Genomic DNA, 27,874 nt, shown 5'->3' with positions numbered 1-27,874 from the left:
GGGAAGCTGACATTGTTTCCTCCATTGTCCTACCACACAAAGAAGCAGCACCAGTCAAACTGGGAGATGCAATAAAACCTCAGTCATGCTGAATGCTGTCCAGTGGAACTATGTTGAGCTGAAAACAAAGATGATATTATTCCATAGTGTTTTTTTTTGTTTGTGTGTGTATGTGTTTTAGGAAATGATAGTATTGCACTTTCAGAAGATCATACACTGGAAAATAATGGAAAATTAACAACAGAGAGAAAGCCTGTAATTTAAATAAGGGTAAACAAAGCAGTTCACGCTAATGTTTTGTCCAAGCAAAGTAAAACTACACAGTGTGGAAAGATTCACATCCTCAATACCAAACACCTCAGAAAGGAGGACTTTCACCAAACAACTGCCAGTTTGAGAGAAAAGGATTCTGCCCCAACTTAATCAAAGGAAGTATGTGACTTTGATGCACTCTTTAATGTGCAGCTATGACAATAAAACAAGCAAGGTCCCCACTTATGTGCAATGTTAACAGTACTAAGCATTTTTTCTAAACTGAGTGATCAAAGTAAAATCTCAGTCACTGCGATGACTCGTATGACAGCAGTCTCTGAAGTCTGTACACGTGATTTTATAATAATGCTGAGCAATGAAAAAAGAGTAATATTTAGACACAATCAGTACTGCTCACTCAAAGCAGTAGAAAACTACCAGGGAAGGTCAACTCTCTTCAGCACAAGTTTACAAAAATCTGAGAGAGATGGCTTGCCCACGTGCATGCACAAACTCTCCATCTCCTTCATGCTCTTCTGAGAAGAAATACAGTGTTTAAAGCTAGAACTGAATTTCAAGTTGAAAATCCTGGAAGAAAGAGAGCTATCCCCTCTTTAAAACAGAAAAAAAAAAAACACAAACACTTACTCAATGCCTTTACTAGTTATACATCGTAAAATAAAATTATGTGATGTATAGTTGATGCAGACTGGAGGTTGTTTTTATTATTTCAAACCTAAAATTAACATCTATATTACTACAGTACCTGAGCGGATCTGTAGAGATGCTGCTTCCTGTTTCCAATGAGTTCCTGATAACAGTAAAAGAATAAAATTACAAAGTATTAAAACTATTAAAAACACTATGTCCATAAATGTCAAATGCTTAACAGCTTTACATTGGCTTCTTTTTTATTGATGTTTTAAAGTACATAGCATGACATTAAATATGGATATAAATATGGACGCAAAAAACCCAACCACATACAAAAAAATAATAAGAACAGCTATTTCCTATATATTATGAAAAGGGAATTACAGAAACATCTTTGCTCAACTAAGCAAAATGTGATCAAATGTGAACGACAATACTTTGGCATATGAATGACTTACCAAGTTCTACTGTGCGCACCATTATATTAAATATTTCCAGAACCCATCTTCTATTTTCAGTCCTGCACTGTGTGCACTAGCAATAAAATCTCAGCTCAATCCACCTGTACCAGTGCAGAACCTTGGAATATACCAACATACGCAAGTACTACAGCCTTCCTCAGGAAGTGTCAAAAAACTGTGGAGACTTCAGGCAGTGCTAACATCCTTGGAGCTGTGAGCTTGTTCCCCAGCAGGCACACCTGCATTACATTTGCTGGGATTTGTCCCTGAGCATATGCCTCCCTTCAGCAAACCATGAAGTTGATCCTTAATTCAGGTGTGTATGAAATTTCAAGATCCAAAAAGCACCCTCGGCAGAAGGCCTTCTAGCAAAGAGTAGCCACCGTACATAACCACATCGTGATCACAGAGGAATAGCACAGTGCAGCTTACAAGGGCATGCTCATGGCCACCTTGATTTCCTCCTCAGTACAGCTGCTAAGCAAAAACAACACAGCTGCATACAGCAGGAGGAGGGCGGCAAAACCCTCCTGTGAGAGCCATGTTAAGTTCTGTTCTTGTATTTTGCCCTCTTGGTGGCTTTTCTCACACTGGGCATCAGATTTCCTAAATGTATTTACTAACAGAACAGCCATCCTTCAAATTCTTTGACTTCTCGTTCTCTACCCAAAAAGGCAACTCCAGAGTCTTCCAGAGGAATTATTGCAGCAGAGTTTAGTTAAGACACTGGGAGTACAGAGGTGACTACAACTACACTACTGTTCAAATAGCACAATTTAACACAAAGTGTGGTATTACTAACGAAAATTGCTCTCATTGTGCATGACTACAGCTTTATTAAAACACATATATGATAGAGTTACATTTTCAGGGTGAAATGAAAACTGTTTTTCCACAGCCTGTAATAAAATATTAGCCAAAGCCTTATAATGAATACAGCATCATCATGTTAGAAATAAATTTAAAAGGTTGTTTGTACTTATCCATTTATATCCCTTACACAAACTGCCATAAATTAACTTCTGCTCATATAGTCATCAATGTGCATGGTTATGAACGCTCATAAAATTAGCATTAGAATCGCACAAAGTATATTTACAGTGAGTATTTGTAAATCAATTGCAAACCCTTTATTTTAATGCCAAGATTACTAGTATGACTGCAAAAACAGGGAGGGCTGTGTGAGGGGAGGAGGTCACAAGCACAGCATCTGCACGAATTAGCTGTACGAGGATTGAAACAAGCCATATTGTCCAAATAACCCTTAACTAAAGCACACACATAGCTTTCAAATACATTTTGAGGAACTTTTTCCACCCTGTAATTTGTTTGCTCTGAGTTGAAGATTTGTGAATAGTGATGAATTTTGAGGGGGTGGTTTACATATGTTGGCTTTGTGTCTCATTGTTAGCTTAACAATTGAAAAGGGTGAACTTAATTTACTTATAATTAAGTTTATTGCTTAATACAGTCTTCTGTGGAAGTGCCAACCTGCTCACCAAGCGTGACATTTTTTCCTTGCCTTTAACACATTTAAAAATCTTCCCTTATCAGTTTTGGTCCTTGCCTATACTATATTATACTATAAAAAAATATCTAAGAAAGACTGTCTGGGTGCAGACAATACCCTATGCATAACGAGGAGATGGTAATGAGACACAAGGCACCGCTGATTAGCCTCTGCCCCAGCACAGCCTTGATTGTGCCGGGTGACATTGAGCACGCTGTGACCTCAGGGACTCCTTACACAATCACGAGCAGCAGGATTACAGCTTCATTAAGGACACCTTGTTTTCTTTCCAAAGAAAGACCCCTAAGGTAGGGATCCCCAATGACTGAAAGCTTGGCGATGCAGATGTTTCTAAACACACAGGAAGAAAGCACAGTTTCCACAGCAACAATACCCATCTTGGGGCTGCCCTGAAACATGACTAAAAGGTCCCACTTTTACCAAGATAATTTTTCAGAGCTTTCCCTGCCGCTGCTACTAGCGGTTCGCTGGGCTGTTAGTAACAGTGTTTACACACTTGGTAACTGCAGTTAAAAAGCCCCGACCACAAGAAGCCACAGATCTGATCAGTTTGGCAGCTCGCAACACGGAGCCACAACAGCTCCCAATAAGCCCAGTGCCCAGAGAGCCCCACGGTGGTGGAAGGGCTGCAAAAGCTCCTGCGTAGGTGGTGGGCAGCCTGCGGGCACGTGGAGCCTCTGAGTCACTGCGCTGCCACCGGGGAGCTGGGGAGGCTCCTGCAGGGTCACGGACACAGAAGACAGCCTGTGACGGTAACGTCCCCATGTTAGGGAATTCCCATCCTCATGCAACCCCTTTCTTCAGTCAAATACAGACTGAAAGCAGCCCTCTGCAGGAAGGCTTATTACTGGTCATCGCGTGTGCAGATGAGCTCTGCGAACAGCACCAAGCACGGGGCTACACAAGCTGGAGAGAAGACCCTGGGAGAGAACCACAAAGAAGTCCCTACTGCAGAGCACGAAGGAGACCAAGGACCACACCAAGGCTGGTTGGGTGCCCAGAAGCAGCTGTAGCCAAACCTTTTAACCTGGTCACCCACACTGACACACTCAACTTGCCTTGGTGGGAAGTCCCAGGAGCAGACTGGCAAAGACTGAAGCAAAGTTTAATGAGTAGAGACAGAAGAAATCAGGTTTAAAATCTATTAAGACCTCTGGATTTCAGGGTACAGAAAGTTAGTTAATTCTCATCAAATTTACAGAATAATCTTAGTGTAGTTACACAACCACTCCCCCTTCTTTCTTTTCTTCAAAAAAAAAAAATCTATTTAAGTCTTGTTTTCTTCCAAACATTGTGCCAAGATAGAAAGTTAATTTAAAACAAAAATAACCCCAAACCTGAACATAGCAGCACTATGCTACAGCAAACAAAATAATATCTCATTCTACATGAAGCAATTTCAGGATTGCCTGCTACAGGAAAGCCCATTAAAAAAAAAAAATCTATTTTAGGTTACTTCAAAACAAGGTGGGTTGGTTTTTGGTCTTTTTTTTTTTTTTTTCTTTCTTCTCCTTCAAATTAACTGGATATGAACAAAACATTGCACAGCTGTAAAGAAAAATACATGAAGGTCTAACAATTCTATTTGTTCGTTCCATAATGGGATTAATTCAAAATTCAGGACATTTGCACTGCAGAAAAAAATCCAGATGCTAAAGATAAAGCTGTTAAAATACACTAGACTTGACTATATATATATACATGCACAATTTCCACTTTGTTCGTATGCAAGAAATGAAACAAAAATAACTACTATTAACTGTAAAACTATGCCCAAGGAACTGGCTGAAAGTTGTGCTGAAAGACCGCCACCAAACAGAAGAGAATGTGCTGCAGAACAGTTCTGCATTAGCAGGGAAGTGCTCCAAGCAACCCTGCAGGCTGCTTTGTATCTTCAGTTTGTTTCCACAGAGTTTGCAAGGACCTTCTAGGTAGGGAGGTGAGGAAATCTGCAACAACGTCACGGGTAAGTCGGTTGAATGACATGTCTTCTTCACGCAAGTTCTTGACATTTTAGAGAAAAGGCAGAGGAATCCTTGCATGAACTGGAACTAAACCTAGAACAGAAGGCTGTAATTTGGCTTGATTATTTGGAGCTAACACAGTCAGCATGAAATCTGAAGAATGGGTGTAATTCTTGGTAGTAACAGTGTCTTTAAAGGACAAAAGTTCCATGAAATACAGATATGTACAACTTTTCAATTATGACCTTGCTTATAGCTTGTATCTATGTCAGTCACCTAGCAAAAAAATAAATAAATAAAAAAAATCACAAAATACCTCACTTTTGCAGAATATTATGCAGAACAAAAAATATTCCCAAAGAATCATTGGCCTAAAACTTAGACAAGTGTTTCCTTATGCAGTAGGCTTTAGGTTTCCAAAGACAAAAAGATTAAATAAATTCTAGCTGTGAATTCTGCCCTGGAGCAACAAACCAGGCCGCAGGCTGTAACATCTGTTATGAGCACTGTATATACGAGTTGCTTATGAAAGTCATGTAGTGAGCAAACAATTCCCAGCAACTGGGTATTTAGATCATATTGCAAAATGCTTTAGCAGGTTTAAGTGAGGCACAAGAATAGTTTCTTGGTACCTTGAGCAGTAAGTTCTGTGTTTTGTTTTTTCTCATTGTCTTCCTTTTAATGATAAAAAAGACTGTTGATTTTTCATAGGTATGAAATGACTTTGAGTGAAGGTTACCTCTGAAACTTCATCGGATGGATTTCCTGATGCCATATGGACATAGAGAAGTTGGAAAATGAATACCTTGAAGAATCAATAATCTAAAACATAGCTTTCTTCAGCTCTGATAATAAACAAGGAGCGCTATTGATTGGGGAGACAGCATTAGAAAGACAGGCCTTAATTTAAGCTATTCTGTGTCTCAGTGTGGAACAGTGACCATGGAAATCATTACGGTATTTCTAAGAAAGATGTCAATGTGCCTGCAGCAGGTGCCAATGTGACAGAAGCACTTAGTAAATGTGCTCTTGCTGAGACCGGCTAACCAGAATATAGTCACTGCAACAGTCCTGCCCTGTGTCTGTGCTACACGTCTTCTGCAGAGCATTTGTTAAATGATCTTGACTGAGTGCAAAGTTATATGGAGGTTCTTACCACGCTGAGCGGATAATTTTGTGACAGTCCCCATGCTGCAGCAGCTCGATATGGCTGCATCCACTTCCTGAGGTTCTGCGGGCAGTTTCCAGCCCTACAGGCTCAATTCTGCTGAGTAACGCTACGGTCAGGCAGGAGCAGTCCTTCTCCATCACTGCAGACGGTTGCAACTGCTTCGTTCTCAGTTAACCAGAGGATTAATGAGACCACAGTACCACCTATCTTCATACTGGCAGAGACTACAAATAACTACATATCTTGATCAGGCATTGTGCAAAAAGCCAGAAAAATTTCCAGTGTGAGAGAAGTCAAGATGTTCTGGCATGAAAACGCACAATGGTGGCAGATTAAATAGTTGTAGTTGAAAAACCCACAGCTTGGTCCCAAATAAAGATTGCTTAAATATGTCATCTTTTGGCTGAGGAGTGAAATTCATCTGGAGTATCCCAGTACGAAGATATGCTGTCTGCAAACGTCAGCTCAGATGGTGTGTATGGGGGAAAAAGACAGTTCTGAGCTCTACCAAACCTTTGGTGCTAGAAGCAGCATGGTATTGCATCCTTCTAACACTGAGGAAAGGAACACAAAATAACATATTAAACATTTAAGACTGCTATATATTGCTCAATGATTAATTGCTGCTTGTCACAGTTTCTCTGTACAAACTGGCAGGCTGCCGCAGAAAGGGAAACCTGATTGCAGCCTGATGATGTGATACTTCACATGCTGTTACAAAGGAGGACCAAATCATTTGTATTCCAAAACACAGCTTCATTAAATAGGGATAGTTACCCTGCTTGAGGACAGTCCGAAACCTAGCACTGCTGAACACTTGGTGTCCCAGTCTCACTGCTACCTTTGGTACAGAAGGCCAACGTGGCTGACCATAAAAAGCGGAAGGAAGGCAGCAAAAGGATCACGGCACAACGCCCTCCTGCAGAAGCAAAACTGGAAACCACAGTCCAGCCACTGCGTTAGTCACCAACCAACCTACTGACAAAATCATCCCTTCATATCCTGGGTTTTTATTTTCTATCAGTTTAGTCTAGGTAAGTTGTTTTCCACCTTAGCCCCACAGATATCTGTAGGAACACACGTAGCAGGGAGGGTAACAAGGCAAAGGGTTGGGGACTTTTGTATGGAAAATTACCATGAGATAATTAAGCACCTCACACACAGTAGCCAACTTGATAATTGTATGCCAGTTTCAATGCGATCATGTTGTGCTCACTTTTCCTCATTAAAACTGACAGCATTTCGCGAACACGATATAAAAGTCACTTTGGTGAGCACTGACAGGACTCCCAGATACCTAGCTTGCCACCAACATGCTTTAGCTGCAATGTGAGCCACAGTCACCTTATTAAACATGTGAAGTACCACACGCTGCACCAGGTCGTGCATCTCTCTGCAATGCTGCAGTTCAACACTGTACACTCAGCTCTTTCACCTTCAGCCTGCTCCCGAGTAGCTCAGCGACCTACAGCCCTGCAAAGTTACTTAACACAGAGCTTAACCAAAAAAAGTAATGAAATAACATTTGCTGTAGTTTTACCTTCCCACCTCTAGCTTCTGCTCAGCACATCATCTCAGCTTCCCTTTCATTAGCAGAGCCTGCCTTTGCCCAGAGATCTGTCAAACCATGAGGGAGAAAGCATTCCCTCAAACGTGCCCTGAGCTAAAGGGAGCAGCGGCTTGCAGTTCAGCATTCGCTTTTGTTACACAGCCAAACAAATGGCCCTGAAGGAACAAGCTGCAGGAAGCTCTGCTTTGAATATCATGGATCAGAAACTAATGAGGATAGTAGTTTCCTCCCAGAAATTAGAAGGAATCTGGTGGATGTATAGCTCGAAACTCTGCCATAATGTCTTTTCGGGATGGTGCATCATTTATCAGACACACAGCTATGTCCTGCATTAATTAGTGCAATACATGGGACTGGAGCGGCCTCCAAGAACCGAAGGCGGACTGGTCTGACCGAATGCCTGCCCTGACCCCACGCCCACTTCAGACCGCTACCAGAGAGGGGGCCCAGGCCCAGCTGCTCCAACCCACTGCCTCCTCCTGCTGCTCTGAGAGGGCAAGGGGGAATGGCTTTACACTACAAGAGAGGAGATTTAGATCAGGTGTTAGGAAGAAATTCTTCACTGTGAGGGCAGTGAGGCCCTGTCGCAGGCTGCCCAGAGGAGCTGTGGCTGCCCCATCCCTGGCAGTGCCCAAGGCCAGGCTGGATGGGGCTGGGGGCAGCCTGGGCTGGTGGGAGGGGGCCTTGCCCATGGCAGGGGTTGGGACTGGGTGGGGTTTGGGGTCCCTTCCAACCCAAACCATTCTGTGACTGCTGAATCACTCAGTCCTGGGGCAGATTGTGCTGTCTGCAAATGGGAATGTACCAACGGCAGAAGCCAACAGGACACCTGCAGCGCTTCTGGTAACTACATTTCCATTTGGATTTCATTCAGAAACCTGTCTCATGATAGCATGTCTGAACCGCAGATCGAAAGTAGAACAACCCAACTCCAGAGGCTTTGGCATAATTGCCTGCTAAGTAGGACAGAGCTAACAGTCACTCCACTGATATTAGTCACTGGAACAAAATCCTACACAAGTAGAAAATATGGTTCAATTAAATCTTTCTTTTGTATATGCAATTTAATAGTTTTACTGACATAACTGGTACCATTTACCTATGAAAACGTAGCATTCAGAAGAAGGACTAAGAATGTTAAATAAAACCATTGACATTCTCACATCTAATGTACTGTTCTCATACATTGAGCTTTGGATATTTTAATGAACCATTTAGAAGAGAAAGTACTTAAATACATGTTTAATGCTGCTCCTAGAAATAGAAAGCTTTCCTCACTTGGGGCTTGAATGGCGTAGCACATTCCTGAGTGGAGCTCTGCTGGGTCCAGGGGTTTTGCACAGCTCCTGGCTGGGAAGCTCACATTCCCTGTGCTCAGAGGGCAGCTCGCTTTCCCAGGTCTCTGACAGTTAAGGCTGGATTACAAGTCTAAGCAGACAATGATTGTTTAGAAAACCAACTGACTGATAAAAGTTTTTTGTTGGGTCACTTCCAGACAGCGCATGGCTGAGAGACCAAAAGGTTTGTCCCAAAGAAAGAAACGAATTAGAAGAGGAAAAAAGGAAAAAAAAAAAAAGCTTTAGGAAAACTCTGAACAAGCTTTTCTACTTGACATACTAGAGACTTAACTGAATTTAAACTGGACTGTGTGAAAGCTACACATATGCTTCCTTCCATTTTTCCTCCTTCAGGATGCACCCATTTGCATCACAGGTTTCTATCATAATTTAGAGAACCTTCAGAAGCATACCCAAACACTCATTATTATGATGTGTTTTCCAAACCAAAGTATAATCATGGTATCTCAAACACATTTTAAATCTGTAAGAAAAGTAATATCTAGGAAAGGAAGCCTTCTCAACGTCAACATAAAAGCCATGAGGAAATAGATTAAGAAGCTCAGCTAGCTCTGTTAATTTGAGATGACTGTGCAAAGTTAAAAGTCAATTTCTGTAGAGGCAAAAAAAATAGAATAAACCAGTTTGTGCTTACAGACAAGACTGGGGCCTGCAGTCCCAGAGCAATCTGCAAGGCTAGGAATGGGGTGACTTGGGGAAGCTTCCTTTTCAAGAAAGGCTCTAACTGGAATTTTGTAGTAACACATTGCACAGCAAAAGATGGTATTTGAAGAAGTAATTTTGAAAGATTCCCCCCCAGCTAGATTTGCTCCTGCAATAGTATCTGAAGGTTAATGGCCCTGCCAGTTAAGTCTCTTCACCCCTATGCCTTTTTGGGTTTGAGTTCACCAACTGCATATGCCTGGTATTTGGGACCCCACTTGGGATGACTTCAGCCAGGTTTTCCAAAGGAGCTGCAAGTCCCCTAGCCCTGTATTCTGAGAAAATAACAACAAAATCTTTATCACGGAGCCACCCTCTTGACAATAAATGGTTAAGAGCATAATATCCATTGGGCTTCTAATCAGCCTTGTTATTCAAGATGATATCTTGCCAGAGGAATTGCTTTCATATTAACATATCACAATGATGTGGGTTTGGGTTTGTTAGAAACAAACTCATTTGAATCACACTTATTCCCAGAGTTGCATGAAGATCAGATGTTTATTAACAAGCTTCACTACCATTTGCAGCTTAAATTTAGAACCATAAAAACAAAACCAACTGATACATGCAACATGGGAATAGAGGTCTTCCAAAGAAGGAAGAGATAGTGCATTGCTGATAGCAGCAGCCAGTTGTGCATCGTTCAATTTGAGACATTAAAGTTTCCAGATCTATGTTTAATCCCCTGTGAGGCAAAGGTCCAGGATGCTAATGTAATCTGAGACTGAAATGTTTGAAAACATCTTGTTCAGCAATATGGTGGAACAAACTTATACTACATTAAAGGCTCTCATTTGTGTCTACTGTGGTCAGAAGCACCTAACTTTCTCTTTTTGTTTCTGCGTTATCTGCAAAGAAAGCAATGCTTATGAACGTCATAAAACTGAAAATGCTTTAACATTATGTGCAAGGCTTCTTAATTACTGTTAATTATGTTATTAAAGTAACCAAGTTAGGCTCACTGCTATTCATTCTGTATGACTGCTTACTCACAGCATAAATAAAATGTTATCACAGGGAAAAAAACACAGAAGCTTCAGATACTTTCTGGACACATCCTCACACTGGTACACATGCAGGTACCACAAAGGTCTAAGTTCTACAAGTATCCTTGCAAGGCATTTGAGATTGCATGAGTGAAAATAGCAGGAAACAAAGGCTGTAGAGGAAACGTAAAATGGATGTGTACTTTAAAACAAATGTTTGACTATCACGTTTCCTGTTGCAAGCTGTAGTGTTACTACTGTCCTCCTAAACAGCTAGTAACACCTCTGCACAAGTGATGCAGTGCAGTTAAAAAAAAAATACTCAAGTATGAAAATAAATACATCAAATTGGCCCCATTACATTATAGCCTGAGAGCCGAGAGTTATGACTTCATCCTTCAAAATACAGAGACCACTTCTGTTGGGTTATATCTCCTTTACGTGTACTTAGGAACTTTAGTTTGCAGGCAGTTCAAAGTGTAAGATCTATTGGCATGGAGCAGTACATTGCTACACCGCAGGAGTGGTGCGGTGACAGCCTTTACTCCCCTTTTCATATTGGTTCATAGAATAAGAATTTGTTTTTCAACCTCACATCAGCAGCTTTTAATTCCCTGGTTCCGAATGAGTGCTCTGAGAGAAGCTTGCAGCTTAAGTATTTCCTGTGTACTGCCGTGTGCTGCAGGCACCTCCCTGTAGTTCGCACACTGCACCCGCTCACATGCGCGTAGGAAAACAAAAGGCTTGCAGAGGAGCCTCCTTCCCTTGCACAGACCTGCAGGCAGCATGAGCCACGGTCTGCACTGCCAGGAGCTAATTTATCGTGCGTCATGACAAAGCTATTTGTTCCTATAGCTGTCCACAAACATCGATATTACAGTTTAAGAATTCATACAACTTTCAACCTACTTCAATACATTCTCTTGCAATCAATGATCATTTTTCTGCATGTCAGTGATTTTTTCCCTTGATTACCTAAGCATTTGACAAGCAGCAGCAGATTACAAAAAAGATACTATGGATCAGTGTGCGTGAACCTTTTGTTTCCCAGGAAATATAACAGAATCACACAAGCTGTTAAGTGGATTCAAGGACCTACAATCAATGTGCTGTTTCCTTACTACTCAGTAAAGCTGCATCTATTTTATCCTTTTAATAATTTCTGAAAAGGAAAATTGACAGAGAAATCCATATCAGCAGACTCAGTAATTTAAATTGCAGTGCACTACTTTATCCATCTGTCAGAGGTTATAATGATTCTTTTATATATGGACAACAACCTTTTTATCATTACAAATAAACAGTAAACATTTTAGTAATTCTGCTGTTGATGGCTAGAAACCTACTGAATTGAAAAGGGAGTTACGTATATTTTTAAAAAGAATCATCGTTTTCTGGAAGAAAAGGCTTACAAATGTAAGTTAAATAACATGCAACCAGCAGACTACTACACAATCTGAAAACAAGTACAACTGGAGCTATGTCAGCATGTCGGTGGCAAAACAAAAAGAAGGGTTAGCAGTGTGGACGCCTAGCTTTAGGAAGTTACACAAGTGCCAGAGTGTAAAAGCACCAGATTCTATATTTCATACTATAAAATCTGGTAAATAAAATAAATTGAATTTATTGTAATAATAATTTTCACTACCCTGGCTTTTCATAATAAAAGGAGCCAAATGAAACCACAGCACGATGACTACACACTTTACACAACTTCAGAGTTCAAGGAGATTGCCATATTCAGCCTAAGTTCCACATGGTATTTACAGTGGATCTGCTCGGGGTGCCTTTGTACCACCCGTGGGAACTAGAACAGTTTCAATGTAAACCAAGAAATCAGACTGTGCAATGCCAGATGCATCTGAGAGGGCCAAAAATTCTGGCTGCCAACTGGATGCAGCTGTGCATATTTGGAGGACAATCATACTTGGGAAACTGCTACCTACATGCAGTTACAACTGCTGTATGGATACAGACACGCACGGCACTGTGAAATTGCTTTGAAAAAGCTCTCAACACACAAAGAACATGGGGAAAAAATGGCACGGTACCTGAAAAGAGAAGGCTTTAAATGAATCTTCCCTGTTCTTCATTTTCATATGTATTACCCAAACACTATTACAGCACTTGCTTTTTCAGCACTAGGGAATTAGATGAAACAAATGACTGGTGGAAACATGCATCTGGCGTTTACGCTTGCACGCCTGGCTAGAGCGACCACCACTTCACTGCCAGCCTCTGCAGCTCCATTTGTAACCAAAGGGGTGACAGAGGAGGCGTGCTACATGGGGACTAATGGAAATTACCTCCCAAGCTTTCTTGTTCACAGCTAAGCTGCCCATGGACATTCTAGAGATGGACCAAGTTTTGTAGCTGAGACAAGTGCCTAATGAAACATGAAAGCAAAGCTTAGGATTCACAAAGCCTCATCTGTATTAAAGCGCCAGGCTTCCTGCTGCTCCGCTTACACACCTAAGCCTTTGCATCAATCAATGGCTCTTTGATCATCCTCAAGTCTTTCATGAAAAATGTGAAATGAGTTGACAGTGTATATTACTCAATTATTTTCAGTTTTATTTCAAAAAGCACTGCCTATTTTCTTGCCTTGAAGCACTGAAGTAATCTAAGCAAGCAGTTTGTGGAAAGAACTACTACTGCTCACATCTTACCTGGAACCCAGTACGTACTGGCAGCACCGAATTAAGTATATTTTCATCTAACTCCACAAAATTGAAAAGAAAATGGAACTGACAATAATGAAGAATGATTATAAAGCAGAAGGTATGTCTCTGGGCTTCGTGAGAGCTGAACGCATGTGGAGAGCGCCTCAATTTAACGCTGAATCCTAGAGATGCGGCTCCCAAGGCTGGCTGAGAGCAGCAGGCACAGCTGAGGGCTCACCCACTAACAAAGGACAAAGCCGAATGAAATTGCTTTCACCAGACACCTCGTGGCCAACAAGCAAACAAACTTGTTTGTCAGAAACATCTGCTACATCTAGGAGATTGAGCAGGGGGCTAGTCACCCATTCTCTCCGGTGTCAGAATACTTGTCACCTGATTAATAATACAGCTTGTAGGATTACAAAATAAAATTATTTAAGTAACATCACCTGACAAAGATTAATTAGTTGTACTACACCAGCCTCTGGCAAAGTCTTGTCATGAAATATCAATTACAACTAATTGAATTCTCCATAAAGATGAATTTAATTGAGGAAGAGAGCAAGATAGATTTCAATGCTATCCAATTTTCAGGTGTGCCATGCTCCCAGTGACGGGCTAGAAAAAATTCAACGGTGAATGAAGCGTAACATATTTTCTTTAGGAAAAATACTTACAATAACAGGTCACAAATTGGGTGGATTTTATGCATTTGCTCTATGAATGCATAAGCTAAAATCACTAAAGGCCAAAGAGCATACAATTAACATCAAAAAAGAAAAACAAAGAACTCTAATGGGTGTTGAAACAAAAGCACTTGCTTGAAACACTCGAAAATAGATTTTTCATGAAACCCCATATCCCATGTACAATTTTTCACTTGAATATGGAAAATAAACATAACACTTGGAAGAAACAGTCTTTTGGTATCTGCAACTTCAGCTACCCAGCTCGTTCAGCAAATACAGAAAATCTCTAAAAGGAAACAGCAACACCCATATTTTACAGCAACGACCAAGGCAACACAGTAATTGCAGCTAAAGATTTTAGCCGAGCAAAACAGAGGAAGCCATGCTACTCAGGATCTTTGAAACCTCCTACCTTTCTTAGCATCTATATTTAACCTAATCAGTCTTTAATGAGTACCCAAATCTTTGCTCAGTAGGCAAACCAAAATTTATTAGCTGTACACTCTTTCCTTCCAGCCCTATAATGTCATCCTTCTGTGAAAAAACAAAACCATCACCCCCAAAAACAAACAAAACACACCGAAACCCAACAAAATCCTTTCCCTGGGGACATCCTTCTCAACCCCCCTAGAAGATCTCCAAAGTCTCTTTTAAGGACCAGTAAATGAAGACAGTTCTGTACATTACAGGGTGGAAACCGGATGGCAGCAGAACTGCATCACCTAGTAGTCGAGAACAGGAGCCTGAATTTGGTCCAAAAAAATCTGGCCACACAAAAAACTTACTGAATTCCTTAGATGTTGATTCTCCTTGTGGATTGATTCAATTAAACTGTGTCTTATCTTTATCTATCCATTTTTGCCAGCTCACCAGAGCACGTAATACCCCAACCACAGCCAGGAACCAGCCCCTGCGAGCACCACGCTCGCTGCCAGGCACGTTCAGATACTCCTGCCCAGTGCCACAACCCTGTTCACAAAGGAAGGCCAAAAACGTGTCCTTCAGCAAGCTGGGGTCACAAAATCACACAAATCAACTCACTTTCAGCTGAGTCACAAAGCCGTTACTGTTACAGATGACTCAGACCTTCTGTGCAGCTGCGCTGGCTTACAAATTCCCCCACCCAGATCTGAGCAATTGCTGTGCACATTTTGTGAAGTTAAAGAAAATGTGAAACATACCTGCATGTAGAAGAGAAAAAGCCAAACGTCCTGTAATTATAAGTGTGGTACCCTGAACTGAATTGTTATAATTAATTGGGTAGAGGTAGAACAATTAAGCTAGAATTTCTGTTGCCTTGACAATAGAAATCTCCCTCTAGTAGTTTTGAAATTTTCATGCCATTTTTAAAAAATAGTAATTATCAATTCTTTTTCATTTGAAAACCTATTTGACAGCTTGATTAGTTTCTTGCCAAAATGCACTGAAGCCTAGGAGAAGTATCACTGTACACTTGCCCTGGTCATATACTCCTTGCTATGTGACAGACATCTGACAGTAGGACAGCCGGATCTTTCATCCTACCCCATACATTTACAGTTACACACACGCACCTTTCCCTGGAACTAACCCTGCACTACAGCTTGAGAAAGGGAAAGATGGACCACGTTACACAAGCAGGCTCCACATATATATGGTAATAACCATAAAATATGTAAACAAAATTGACTGTAAGGCATGCTGACATATATATCCTATTTGTAATTCCATGTGATCAAATACTCCTCCATCCCCAGTGTTAATAGCATTTAAAAGTAAATATAAATCAATATTGATGGCTTCCACCGTTGTTTTTATCTACAGGTTCAAGTAATAAAATAGGCCATGTCTATAGTGATTTACTTGCTGAGAAAGCTCCGAAACAGATTGCGTTGGAGCTCCCTCTAGCCACCATTTCAGGAACTGTTCAATTTTTGTAAAAACCAGAAATTTTCATAATATTCACAATCCTGCCACCAACACAAAAATACCTTCAGATGTTTATGTAGATATTTTTGGTTATGCCTTTATTTTATTTTATTTATTATTATTTTTTTTTTTACTGAAAATTCTCTGCTGGGTTCAGTGTTCATGGTGGAAAAGGATTTAGTGCTGCAGATCAAAATGGTCAGTTTGGCAAATCAATATTATGTAAAGGGAACGTCACCCTTTCACAATTACAAATGAGGAGGTTGCAGAAAGGACTAAGCCAAGTCACTGCCCCTTGACAAAGACCGCAGTGAGTCACCTTAAATGCTATTTTAATGCTGCTTCATTCTGAACAGCAGGTTATACTTCTTTCCTGGGCTCAGGGAGGTTTATGGCTAAGGAGCTTCCATAGCCATAAACTATCTATGATACTAATTCATTGTGAATCCTGAGTTACTTGAAATTGGAGCTGGTGCAATGGCTAAAGGAAATTTTTAAAAGCTTGATTTGAGTCATGGTTAAGATCTACACTCTACAACATTTTCCAGGGGATTATTTCTTCTCCTCATGTTTTAAAATATTTTGCTTCAGCTAGTTAGAGTTATTTTTAATCCTACTTTGGGAGATGAGTCTTCAATTTATCACAGCTGAGCTGTTCTCTGCTCCATCTAGTGGTGCATAAAAATCCACGCCATTCAAACACAAAGTGCACAAACTGCTCTGAGCTGCTGGAACGCCTTCCCACAGCCATAGTTAGAGAGAGGAAGTGATGCATGTGCAGAAAGTAACAGCAAGCCAGTAGCTGCTCTGCAATAACTGGTCTTACCCACCTATTTTAGGTGAAACCGCCTAATATAAGAATTGAGTATGCTTGCAAGGGAGAAATCCACACTGCAGAAGAAAACCAAGAAATCCTGATCCTAATAGGTGCAAGTGCCTGAAAGTGCTGAAGGAGAAATTTCCTAACTGAACTCCTCCAAAGCAGCAGCATTCATGACCTTCAAGGTGGTGCATGAAACAATTTGGTCTATAAAAACATGAAAAATGTGATTTCTCCTCCACCTCCCATACTAGAATGCACAAGACAGTCTTCATTATTCACAAAAGCAGCTGCAAAATCATCTAGGAATCAGGAGGAAATGGAAATTTTTCCACTGCTGCCTTTCTCTGTTTCATAATGATGTGCAGCATGTAGGTCACCTACTCTAAACTCAGGGAAACTAAAGAATTCCTTCCAGGTTCCAGTGCTAAATCCTAAAATTCACAGCATGATTTATTTAGCCAGCCATGATTTATTTAAATAGAAAAATGTTTACTTGTGCATTTCTGACTTTCACTGCATGAGAGAAGGTCAGCTTCTCGATTTGCTGCACGTAGAGTAAATGCCGTGATTTGAAGACGCTATGGGTACCAACAATTGTTTCAAATGCTAGCAACTTATACTGATATTATCTTCCCTTAACTGGAAAACTACCAGATAGAAAAGAGCCAATGATAGCATCCTGTTACAGCTAATAATACTGATCAGTCTTTTACTTCATTTTCGCTGGAGAGCCATCATTAACTATAATCATATTCAAGGCAAAAGGGCTGGCACCAAGAGCTGGTGGCTTTAATTTTCATATTTAACAGTAGTCTTTCTTCTTTGTTTTCCTTTATACAAATATAGAAAAGATACTTATTAGAAGATGGGACAAATCCTACCCTATAGAAGAGAATAATTACAGTGCTTCTGTTCAGTACACCAAGTAGAGAGTTAATCACTGTTTACATTTGGGAGGGAGATAAGCAAGTCAAAATATCAGAAATTCCTACTGTTGCTATCTCTGGGTAGCAACTCTGAGAAAATCTTAATTATAGCAGTAAAAGGCAAAAAAAATCAGCAACATTCAGACATCTGAGTGTTTTACCCTGCCCAATAAACATCAGAACACTTCCAATGACATATTATACTGCAGTAATCTACGACATTATTTCTGCATACATAATTTGCACATTTTATAGTGTGAATGAAAGTACTTCATGTTTATCATCTAATAGCAAGAGATAGAGACACACGTGAAACTAGGGTGCATTCAACATCAAATGCTGGAAAAAGCCAAATATTGTTCACTCTGCACTGTCAGAACAGGGGACGTAGGCAAACTGTTGTAAAATCATGAAGGCAGATGAGCCTTCTGCAAGCAAACTCTTCCTTAGGCTTCAGACACTTCAGGATCACACCTTAGGCAGCTACAAGAAAACATTTAACAAGAAGCATAATATTGGAGCAGTGCTAAGAAACTCTAGGATCAAATCTAACGGAAAAGCAAACAGGTTTTTTTCTTGTTTGTTTTTGTTGTTTTTGTTTTTTACTATGGATACCTTCAGAGTCATTAAAAAAGCACATTATACAGGATGAGAATGATCCTTATGCTACCTTTGCAGTTCTTCCCTTCTTGATTCTGATGATTCTCCTTTTATCCAATCCTCAGAGCTACATATAACTATCCAAAAATCAACCCACCTCCCTACAGCTTTTCACCCTTCACCCAACCATGTCTGCTCCAGGTAGTTTGGAGTAAAATTTTAACTTATGATAGCAACAACAGGCTTAGGAGCCCAACAGCCTTCCACCCACCCAAGTTTTTCTTCCTTGCTAGCTTCAGGCTACTGAATGCCACTTTACAGAAAATCTGTTTCCTGGTATACCTGCTTGGCATGTTCAAGTTTGGAAGATCCAACCAATATAAATCCTCCAGTTATTCTAGAGCCATAAGATGTGTCTGGAAAGGTGTAATCAACAAAGTGCCTTTTGGGTAATGGTAACTTGGACTCTCTTCTTAGACACACACAGGCGCGTTCACATTTATCTGGCTGGAGTTACAGGGCCATTCAATTACAAGTTCGTTTCTTTGATGACAATTTTGTGCACAGCTTAGAGAAAAAATATTTTCATCAATTAGATACCAGAAGCACATAAATAATGATCTTGTACTTTTTCTAATGCTTAACATTAGACTTTGACAAACACAGGCAAACAAAATTAGAAGACAGATCCCAAAGAAGCTAAGAAATGTAATCATTCACAGGCAGAGTACCTGCTGTAACGACATAAACATGCTGGTTCTTCAGAATAATCAAAAAGCAAGGAAACAATAGTTCTGATAATCTCTGTATAGTAACGTTCACAAAATGTCATGTTGATGTTTTCCCAGACTTGAAGCAAACTTTTAGGACTGTAAGCAGAAAAACCATCCTAATACAGATGACATTACAAGAAACAGCTCGCCCCCCTCCTATCTTCTGAACACCTGGGGGAGAAGAAATCCTATTAGTTTGTGCCCTTCATGCCACATGACCACATACAGTAATAAAACGCACAGTACACTTAAAGACTTATGGTACTGTTTATTTTACTTCAAAATAAATAGTGCATTTTATGTATTGTTTACAGTTTGCAAGTGTTTCAAATACTGGACACAAGGAAGAGAGCTGTAGAAAAGCATGGAGAAAAGATTACTAAGCACTGATGATAAAAATTTACGGCTGTGCCATTCTGAGTAACTTAGACTTGATATGAACAAGAATCCTATGGCATCCATGCAAATGTCAGTCCCATACACACCAGTTAGAGAGGAGAGATGGATTATACAGATGTAGCACTGACTGCACACTTAGCGACCCCGAGCTTCTCTGTTATCTTGAAGATGGACTACTAGACCCCGAAGGTGGACAGCAGAACTGGTGCAGAACATTATCTTCCCTGCCAAGGAAGAGAGGGGGCAAGAAAGAAAAAAGACAGAGGAACAGAATCATAGGGAACAGCATTAGGAAAATGAAGATCAAATTGTTTTTTGTTTGTTTTTAAATTCACAAACAGTGCAACTTGCTTGTAAGTACCAACTGGTAACCCCTTTAGTGTCAGAGACCAGACTTTCAAGGCAACAACTAACAACCAAATGAGCACAGGCTAATGCTTGACAGCTAAACTCTCAGGCAAAAGCTGTTTCAAAAGGGCAAATTTTTTTTCCCATATGAAAAATGAAATTAAGTAGTCATATACATACCCAGCCTACTGTGGCCATGGGGTCTTTGTTTTTAACATATTAAAGAGAAACATTCCGGGATTTTCACTGCCCATAGTTCACTGAAAATGCAGAATAGATGCATTCCCAATCTGCTGGTGATTTACACACAGAAGTACTGATGATTGATAGAGCTGCACTTGACCCTTCACCCCCCTTCTTTTCAAGTCGAAAGAACTCTGTTTCCATGCAGAGTTGCCAGCATCATGAATGGTGCTACAAACCAGAAGGCACAAAGGCTATTAAAGCAGCAGTTTGGAATACCTACATCTGTAATGCTATAACGTGCTTTATGGCAGGTGGAGGAGGGGATGCCGGCTTAGCAGGAAGCTTGTACGAGGTCACTTCTTTACCAGTAACACAACCACGAGTGATCATTTCCTTTAAACTAAATAACAAGCTAAAGGAGGAGGATGGAAAGAAACACAACGAAGGAAGAAAAGGCAAGAAAATCCAAAACCAAATAGTAAATTTAATGATATTCTGCCAACTCCTGGTTGTTTTCAAACAGTTTGCCGTGTATGAACACAATTCACTCTTTTTACATCACTAGATCACACAGGCGTCAAGTGGAAAATTACAAGTATTACTATAATTTTGCCAGCTTTCTTTTGCCATAGGGTTTGAACACAGATGCCTTATCTAATCATCTGAACCTCTCATACTGACTTAGCACAGAGTATGAGATTTGGACAGTGTTTGGATCTGTTTTTCTTTGTTCATCTTGAAAACCAGGATAACCTAAAGCAAGATGCTGGCTGATCTGAGATATCTTACTTTCATTCCTTTGCTTAATGTGAAAAAAATAATTATATATATATATATATATATATATATATATAGCCAAGCTTTTAAATCCCTGCATATTGTAAAGAAGAAAGTGCTTATATGCTAAGTTATATAGCTAGGCAATTGTTATTCAGTTAGAAATAAGATTTCTATTTTTTTTCTTTTTTGTAAAAAACGTCAATAAACAGTCATATCAACAGTAGAAAGGATGTGAAGCATAGCTCCTGCAGCTACAGTTTTACCTGCGACTAATCATTGACTGGGAAACTACCCCAGGACTGAGGTGTCTGCTCTGTAGTGTGGGATATATTTATAGATGCTATGTGAGAAATATTTGCTATTTGTCTAAGCCTGGCAAACAGTATAGTGCTCACCCATGGAAAAAGTAAACAGAGCTGAAAAGAACCACATTTATCTGAAAAACTGGTATTTTTCAATTTCAGGAATCCAAGCAAAGAGTTCCCAGTTTTCCCTGACTGTGCCTAGTGTGCAAGAATTCCCACAGTGCTCTTGAAAAAGCAGAAAAACTAAACCACTCTATTCAACAGAGAAGCATCTGCCAGCTAGACATCATTGTACGTTAAGCTTCTGCGTTAGCCAGTTTGGGTAACAAAACAGCTACGATGCCTACCACTGGCTCAGGAAAAAAGAAATAGCACAATTACTCCTCCTATCATCTTCGATACAGTGGTTTGTTGCACGTACGCTAACATTACCTGGTGAAACAAAGATTCCACATTAAAATTTCACATAAGCACAGAATTTTCAGAATAATGGTTTTACCTCCCAGAGGTGCTGATTAAACATTAAGCAGGTAGAGACTGCAAGAAAATGATGGGATTTCTTTGGTACTATAACATCCTTTGCATTATCTTTTTGCTTTCACAGGTATCACTGGGGAAAAAAAAAGAAAAGAAAAATCTCTAGCTTCAAGATTTGCAAATGGCCTTTGGACATGATAAGGGCATCTAATTAAATATTAGAAAGATGTAAGGTAAAATGGATGGAGAAAGGAATGAGTGACAGCCAACATTTCATGCAAAGCAGAACAAGGAAATCACAGAATTATGAATAAACACATCAGATCAAAAGATCCATAGTGGTAAGCAAATCTGGCTGCAGTTGTAGTTGCATATTCCCGCCTATCGCAGATGTATTTAAAGAATACAGATACAAGTAAAACTTGACACTCCCAAGCATGAGCACCTCATTGTATCTGCCTGTCTAGGGCTATTGCTACAGCAACACTCATCACAAAAGCCTGAGGAGCTGACAGCTACAGTGATATTGGGGCTGTAAGGCACTAACACCAACGAAACCAACCTGCCCACTCCCTCACCCCAATTTCAGCAGAGCAGGAAGCTTTCTGAAAAGGGTTGGCTACCGATCTGCCTTCACCCTGTAAATACAACCTACATGTTGAGGAGATATGTAAACAGCCGAGTAACCAGGAAGTTCAAGGGCTAGACTCCAAGCTGACATCTAGGAGGTGCACAAAAGTGAGCGCGTGTTATTAGTGTAAGATACCTGGCACCTGCACAGATAGGCTGAACTTCTAACTAAACTTTGTTACACAGAAAATGTGCTTGGAAAATGTGGGACCAGATTTTTCTTTGAATGACAAACAGATACGATTAAATTTGCTTTCTCTGAATACTGTTGTAACTCTGGGCTTTGCTCTGCACATACTCTAGCTGCAAGGCCACCGAGATAAGCTGGGCCATACCAGGCAGGAGGCTCAGCAGCCGAAGTACAACTAAGACTGCAGAGATCCAGGACCTTTTTGAAGCCTCTCTGGTCCCAGACACCATCTCCTTTACTTTGCCCTTCACACCAGACGTAACACCTGGATTCAGAGCATCACTAACGAAGACAGAGCACCTCATGGAGTCTGCAGCTTTGAACGAGGGTACGTTATTTTTAAGGCACTGGGAGGCAGGAATAGAAAGGGAGTTAAGGAAGCCAAGCAACAGACATTACTGTTATTTTTTTTTCCAAGTTCTAAACAAGAATAAATCAAAAGGAACAAACACAGGTGGCATATGGGCTAACTGGAATACAAACATAAATAACTAGCTCAAAGTACGTTATGTGCTTAGGCTTCCCATGATTTTTCTTACAATAGGAGAATGTAAGATAACTCATTTTATTTCTATCTATTTTGAACATTGTGAAATGATCAAGCAAGGGATTACTGCAATAGCTGCGGTTATTAAAAATGCATTATTTCCCTATTAACAATTCAAAACAGATGCCAAAGATCATCTAGACTAGAAATAAAACTGCTGGAGTGAATAAAACATCCAGCAATTAGCTAACAGCAAATCAGAGATGCTCCAGATTTCACTGTAGTGCATTCATTAATTGCTTCTTTCAGAGCAAATTTAATTTTTAATTCAGGGCTACAAAATTAATCCCTCTGTGTATTTTCTAAATAAAGCCTCAGATCTGAAGTTAGAATGAAGCACCCATTTCTGTCTGCATTGTCTTCAATTGTTTCTATTTATAAATTGATAAATGGGAAGACCAAAAGCTAAATTTAATACTATTAAATATATGTGGAAATTAAGAGTCTAATTGTGCTAGCATTATAGTAGCTGATTTTCATGCACAGCAAGAGGATTACTGTATTCAGGGCTTTTACAAAAATGTGCGTAATTTGTACTCGGCAGGTATTACAGATACAGTGACGTCAGGTTGCAGCTACCAGTTTGGATACAACAGCTTCAAAAATCGAGCTGTTGATAGGAAGACTATAACAGCCTGACTCTAACACACCACCACGTGTGTGTAGGATGCCAGCTGGGACAGCATTCACATCACTGAGAACATGAAACTAAATTCAACAGTCCAGCAGAGAACAAACTTCCAGCTCTTTTTTTCCTTTCCAAAAGGAGGAATGCTTTAGGATCACAGGATAATTCATCTTCGAAGGGACTTGTGAAGTGTCTGGTGCAGTCCCCTGCTCAAAGCAGGGCCAGCTACACAATGTTGCTCAGGACTGCGTCCAGCTGTCTGAGTATCGGTGGAGACAGAGACGCCATCTCCGTGTCTGACCCCATACCGAAGTTTGACCACCCTCACAGTGAAATTCATCCCTTGCTTCCCCTTGTGTCTAACTGGAATCTGTCTTCCTGCAATCTGCATCCACTGCCTCTCGCGCTGCCCTTGTGCACCTCCCAGAAGAGCTGGCTGCACCTTCTCCACGCTCTCCCGTTACGGAGATAACGACTGCAACAGCCCTGAACCTCCTCTTCTCCACACGGAGCAGCCCCCGATCTCCCAGCCTCTCCTCGCTTGTCACATGCTCCAGCCCCCAGCAACTTTGGTGGCCCTCTGCTGGACTTGCACCAGTATCCTGATGCCTTATTAGACATACCAGGGATGATGTTTCACAAGTGCTGACAGAGGAGAAGAAATGCCTCTTGCCTGCTGGCTGTGCTGTTGCTAATACAGCCCTGTATTGCAGCTGGTTGCCCCTGTCACACACTCCCAACTATATCACCCCTGGCAAAAAAATCATCTTACACCCAGGCAACTTGTGTGTTGGGGTGGGGGAAAAGGGCTAAGAGAAGAACAAGGCCATATCCAATCCCTGCCCTCCCCTATTTCATCACTCATAATAAAATGGTTAAATTTTAATTTAAACTGCTCTAAGTTTTTAATTCCAGAAGATATATTACAGATACGAATAATAACCTACATGGAGCAAGATATCAAAACATTCAAGAAACTGGTTTTCCCATCAACATCTCTATAGGAATGTCTCTAACAAACCCTTAAAATTAAGGCATTATAATCTAGGGAGGTCTTGCTCCTAATGTTGAGGTCAACAATCAACCTAACGTTGAGGTCTTGCTCCTCACTGAAGGAATACTTCAAGTTGAAGTTGTTTTACAACTGAACTACGGATTCGCTACCACCAAATAAAACTAAGAGCTCTGATGAGAGGAAAAAAATCATACAAACTGATGTTCCAGTGTAAAACAAAGGGATGGATCCAAGCATGCATGGTTAGATATAACTAAGACATGAAAGATTAAAATCAGAAGTGTGCTTATGCATTTACAGATTTAGGATTCAGTGTTCGGTTTTGTGTTTCCTTATTACCAGTGCAAAGTGAGCTGATTTTTCAGCACCAGACTTAAATTTTTTGATACTAATAGTATTCATGAGCTGGCAATTATCACTAAGTTAATCACTAATAGCAAAAAGTAAAAGTTAAAGGCATTTTTTTTCATGACATGTATGCACAATTTAACACTTCTCACATTTCTAGTAACTTTGGTTACCTGTCCTTTGATGCTCCTGTAAGATGACTAAAACACTCTGGCACTGACAATGATTTGTATTAAGATGTGTAATTACTGCTGTCCACATGTAATCAAAGAGAACTTGGAAAACACATAGTCAGTAAAGAGATCTATGTTAAATAAAGCATTACTGACTGGAAACCGTGTATTTCTGATATATGTAGGGCAGCCTCTGCTCAGCATTTATAGTTAAAAAACCCCTTACTTCCATTCAAATCAAAAAGCAATGCTGGGGCCTTTTCCAGGTGTATGCCTTTGACCCTGAGAGCACTACATACATGGCTATTCTGTCATGAAATACTTGGGGGGTGGGAGAAGAAAAAATCGTTGCTCATAAGAACAATATTCTACATAACCTATGTGAAAATTTCCATGCCTTGATACGTTAGTTATGTGAGAACTAAACCTACAATTAGCTTCTTCCTACCTTTTGAAGCATCTAGGGGGATGTGCCTCTTAAAGCACACAAAAGCCATTTTACTGTATCATTCAATAGTGCCTGAGAGAAGCAAATATAACTATCCTGAGATGTTAAAAATTAGTTTGATATGTTTTCCTAATACTCAATTCTTTTTTCTTCCTCTTTTTTTTTTAAATTTACCTTAAACTGCTATTCCTTTTCTTTTGTCAAATCATAACATTAGATGTCTCTTCAAAAATATAAAGTGTGTGGACCATATCTACTCTTACCTGTACTCTGAGTGTGTGGCAGGGACAGCTAGCTGGGTATGGTACAATGGAGCTGGACAGCAAAACTGGTGCAGAGTATTTAAAGACCTACGACACAAGGAAAAACACAAAGTCAAAACACCAAGTGTTTAGAAAGGGGCTTTTTAGGGAAAAGCAGGTGCTGGTAGGTATATTTGAAACTCTTGATAAGTTTGAATGAAATTTGAAATGCAGCTGTCAATTCTGAATCCCAGGAAATTAGGAGGGAAATACTCCCCTAGTTTAATGTACACATCAAAAATGACAGTGATGAACTCTTGCAATGAAGAATCAAAGTTCTGTCGCAACATAAAAATAAAATGCCAATTTAAGACTTTGTTTTTGCCTTGCTGTGTGGAACAGAGGCAAAAGATAAACACTGAGGGTTAAAATTCCTATGGAAATGGAACTTCAGACTTGGATGTTACTCTGCACCAGTCATGCTGTTTCTTTGTTAATGGCATTTCAAACACAGTGCTTAAACATGAGGAGGCACAATGGGATGAGTAAGGACATAAGCTTTCTTCAGGCCCAGTAATTATACACAGGCTGCAATATGCCACTTACAAATTTGAAAGAATCTAAGCTTCACCCAAATTTTAAACAATATTCTGAAATGTGCAATACGAATTTAATTGACGTCATTTGTTTAAAACATGAGGAAAAAAAAAAGTTTTACAACACAAAAAGATATCCTGCAGTCCAGATAATGTTTGTATTGTTAAAAACACACAAGAGTTGCAAAACAGTGAGGTACTGCATCTGAAGTAAAGCTTAGACCATCTTTAAGCAACACAGAGTACACTTAGCAGATTTGATGTTTTTGCCCAGAAACGTTGAAGAAGATTTAGCACAATAAGGCAACCATGATAAAAACCACCTAACCAAATTTCCTAAAACATATAATTCCTCTAAGAAATCATAAAATTTAGACCAATATTTCCTAATCTTGCAGTGTGTACACATGGAAGAAATAGCCATTAAACTGAAAATACTCATATAACTGAAAAGAATCCAAGCTGACTATTTAATAGACTGTGTATGTATGTACACACGCACATTTTTGCTTGGCATCTTGACAAATGATTCAAGAGATTGATTTTGATTCTTTTGGATCCCTGAGGCTTAAAGCAAATCCTATGAGGTCACTCTCTCATAGGACCAAACAGAGTGGTTATGCAAAAAATGTCGGCCCTTTTGAGAAATGCGTTGGTTGCTAATCCTCAAAAAAAAAAAAAAAAGGAACCCCACAAGGTCAACCTGTTCTGATTTCTGTTGCCAACAGTGTGTCAGCAACTGCACAGCCAAGATGAGTCGGATTTTCTGTTTAAAGATGTCAACTGATGGTAACACCTACAACGTACCTGAGCTTTTGGAAAGCCAATCACAACCCAATTCAGTCATCAGGCAGATTGCCATCATGGGCCATACCCTGCTAATGCCTCCCAGAGCAAACAGAGTGGTGACACCTTTGGGCCCCTTAGAAAGAAGACCAGAATGATTCTATAGGAAGATGGATAATGTTACCAAAAACATGACGGACCATGATAAAAGCAGTATTTTCTGACAAGAGAAACATGATATTCACACAAGCTGCTCCACACAACTGACAGAACCAGGGTAGTACGTTATAAGTGTACATTGCATGACAAAGTCTCACATTGGGTAGGGAAAGGGATCACACTGATGAAATCGCTGCGTCCTGCTTTGTGAATACCTAAGTTTGCCAGTAGAAGCAAAAGGAGATCAGCATGACGGTGTCCCAGGCCTCCCTTACTCCCACCCTTTTTCTCCTATACAAGTTTTTCTATTCTCATTAATAGCATTTTCTTCTTCAGAGAATAAACCAGTAAACGTATCAATGAATCTCCCTGGATTTACTTGTGCACAACAAAATATTTTGAACAGAGTTTGCTCCTGGCTATCCCCAAAAGCTTCTGCCCACAAGGTTCCAGAAGTGTGTCCTCCTCTGGCCTTCCCATGTTCCAAAAATACCAAAACAACACAAGTCCTCTCTGCAGTTTCAGCCTCCTCCTCTGCAGTTACGGTTAATACTCACCTATTGCACAAGACTGGTTAGGAGCC

General features: G+C 40.2%; 1 protein-coding gene across 15 annotated transcripts in view; it reads right to left on the bottom strand.

Moving 5' to 3' along the window:
* Positions 1-27,874, bottom strand: part of IQSEC1 (IQ motif and Sec7 domain ArfGEF 1) — a 341,869-nt gene that overhangs the window by 158,567 nt on the left and 155,428 nt on the right. For 7 of the 15 annotated variants that reach the window (XM_040569093.1, XM_040569094.1, XM_040569096.1 and 4 more), the window contains 2 exons: positions 25,772-25,858; positions 1,019-1,063 (listed from right to left, as the gene is read on the bottom strand). The exons of 3 other annotated variants lie outside the window; for them this stretch is intronic. In XM_040569093.1, coding sequence (XP_040425027.1) covers positions 1,019-1,063; positions 25,772-25,858 — 132 coding nt within the window. The remainder of the gene's footprint in view (positions 1-1,018; positions 1,064-25,771; positions 25,859-27,874) is intronic. 5 more of the 15 variants (XM_040569080.1, XM_040569081.1, XM_040569086.1 and 2 more) reach the window with 2 other exon arrangements.

The sequence above is a fragment of the Cygnus olor genome, chromosome 10 (genome assembly GCF_009769625.2).
Source record: "Cygnus olor isolate bCygOlo1 chromosome 10, bCygOlo1.pri.v2, whole genome shotgun sequence".
NCBI classification, from domain to species: domain Eukaryota; kingdom Metazoa; phylum Chordata; class Aves; order Anseriformes; family Anatidae; genus Cygnus; species Cygnus olor.
This window is presented reverse-complemented; position numbering and strand designations above follow the sequence as displayed.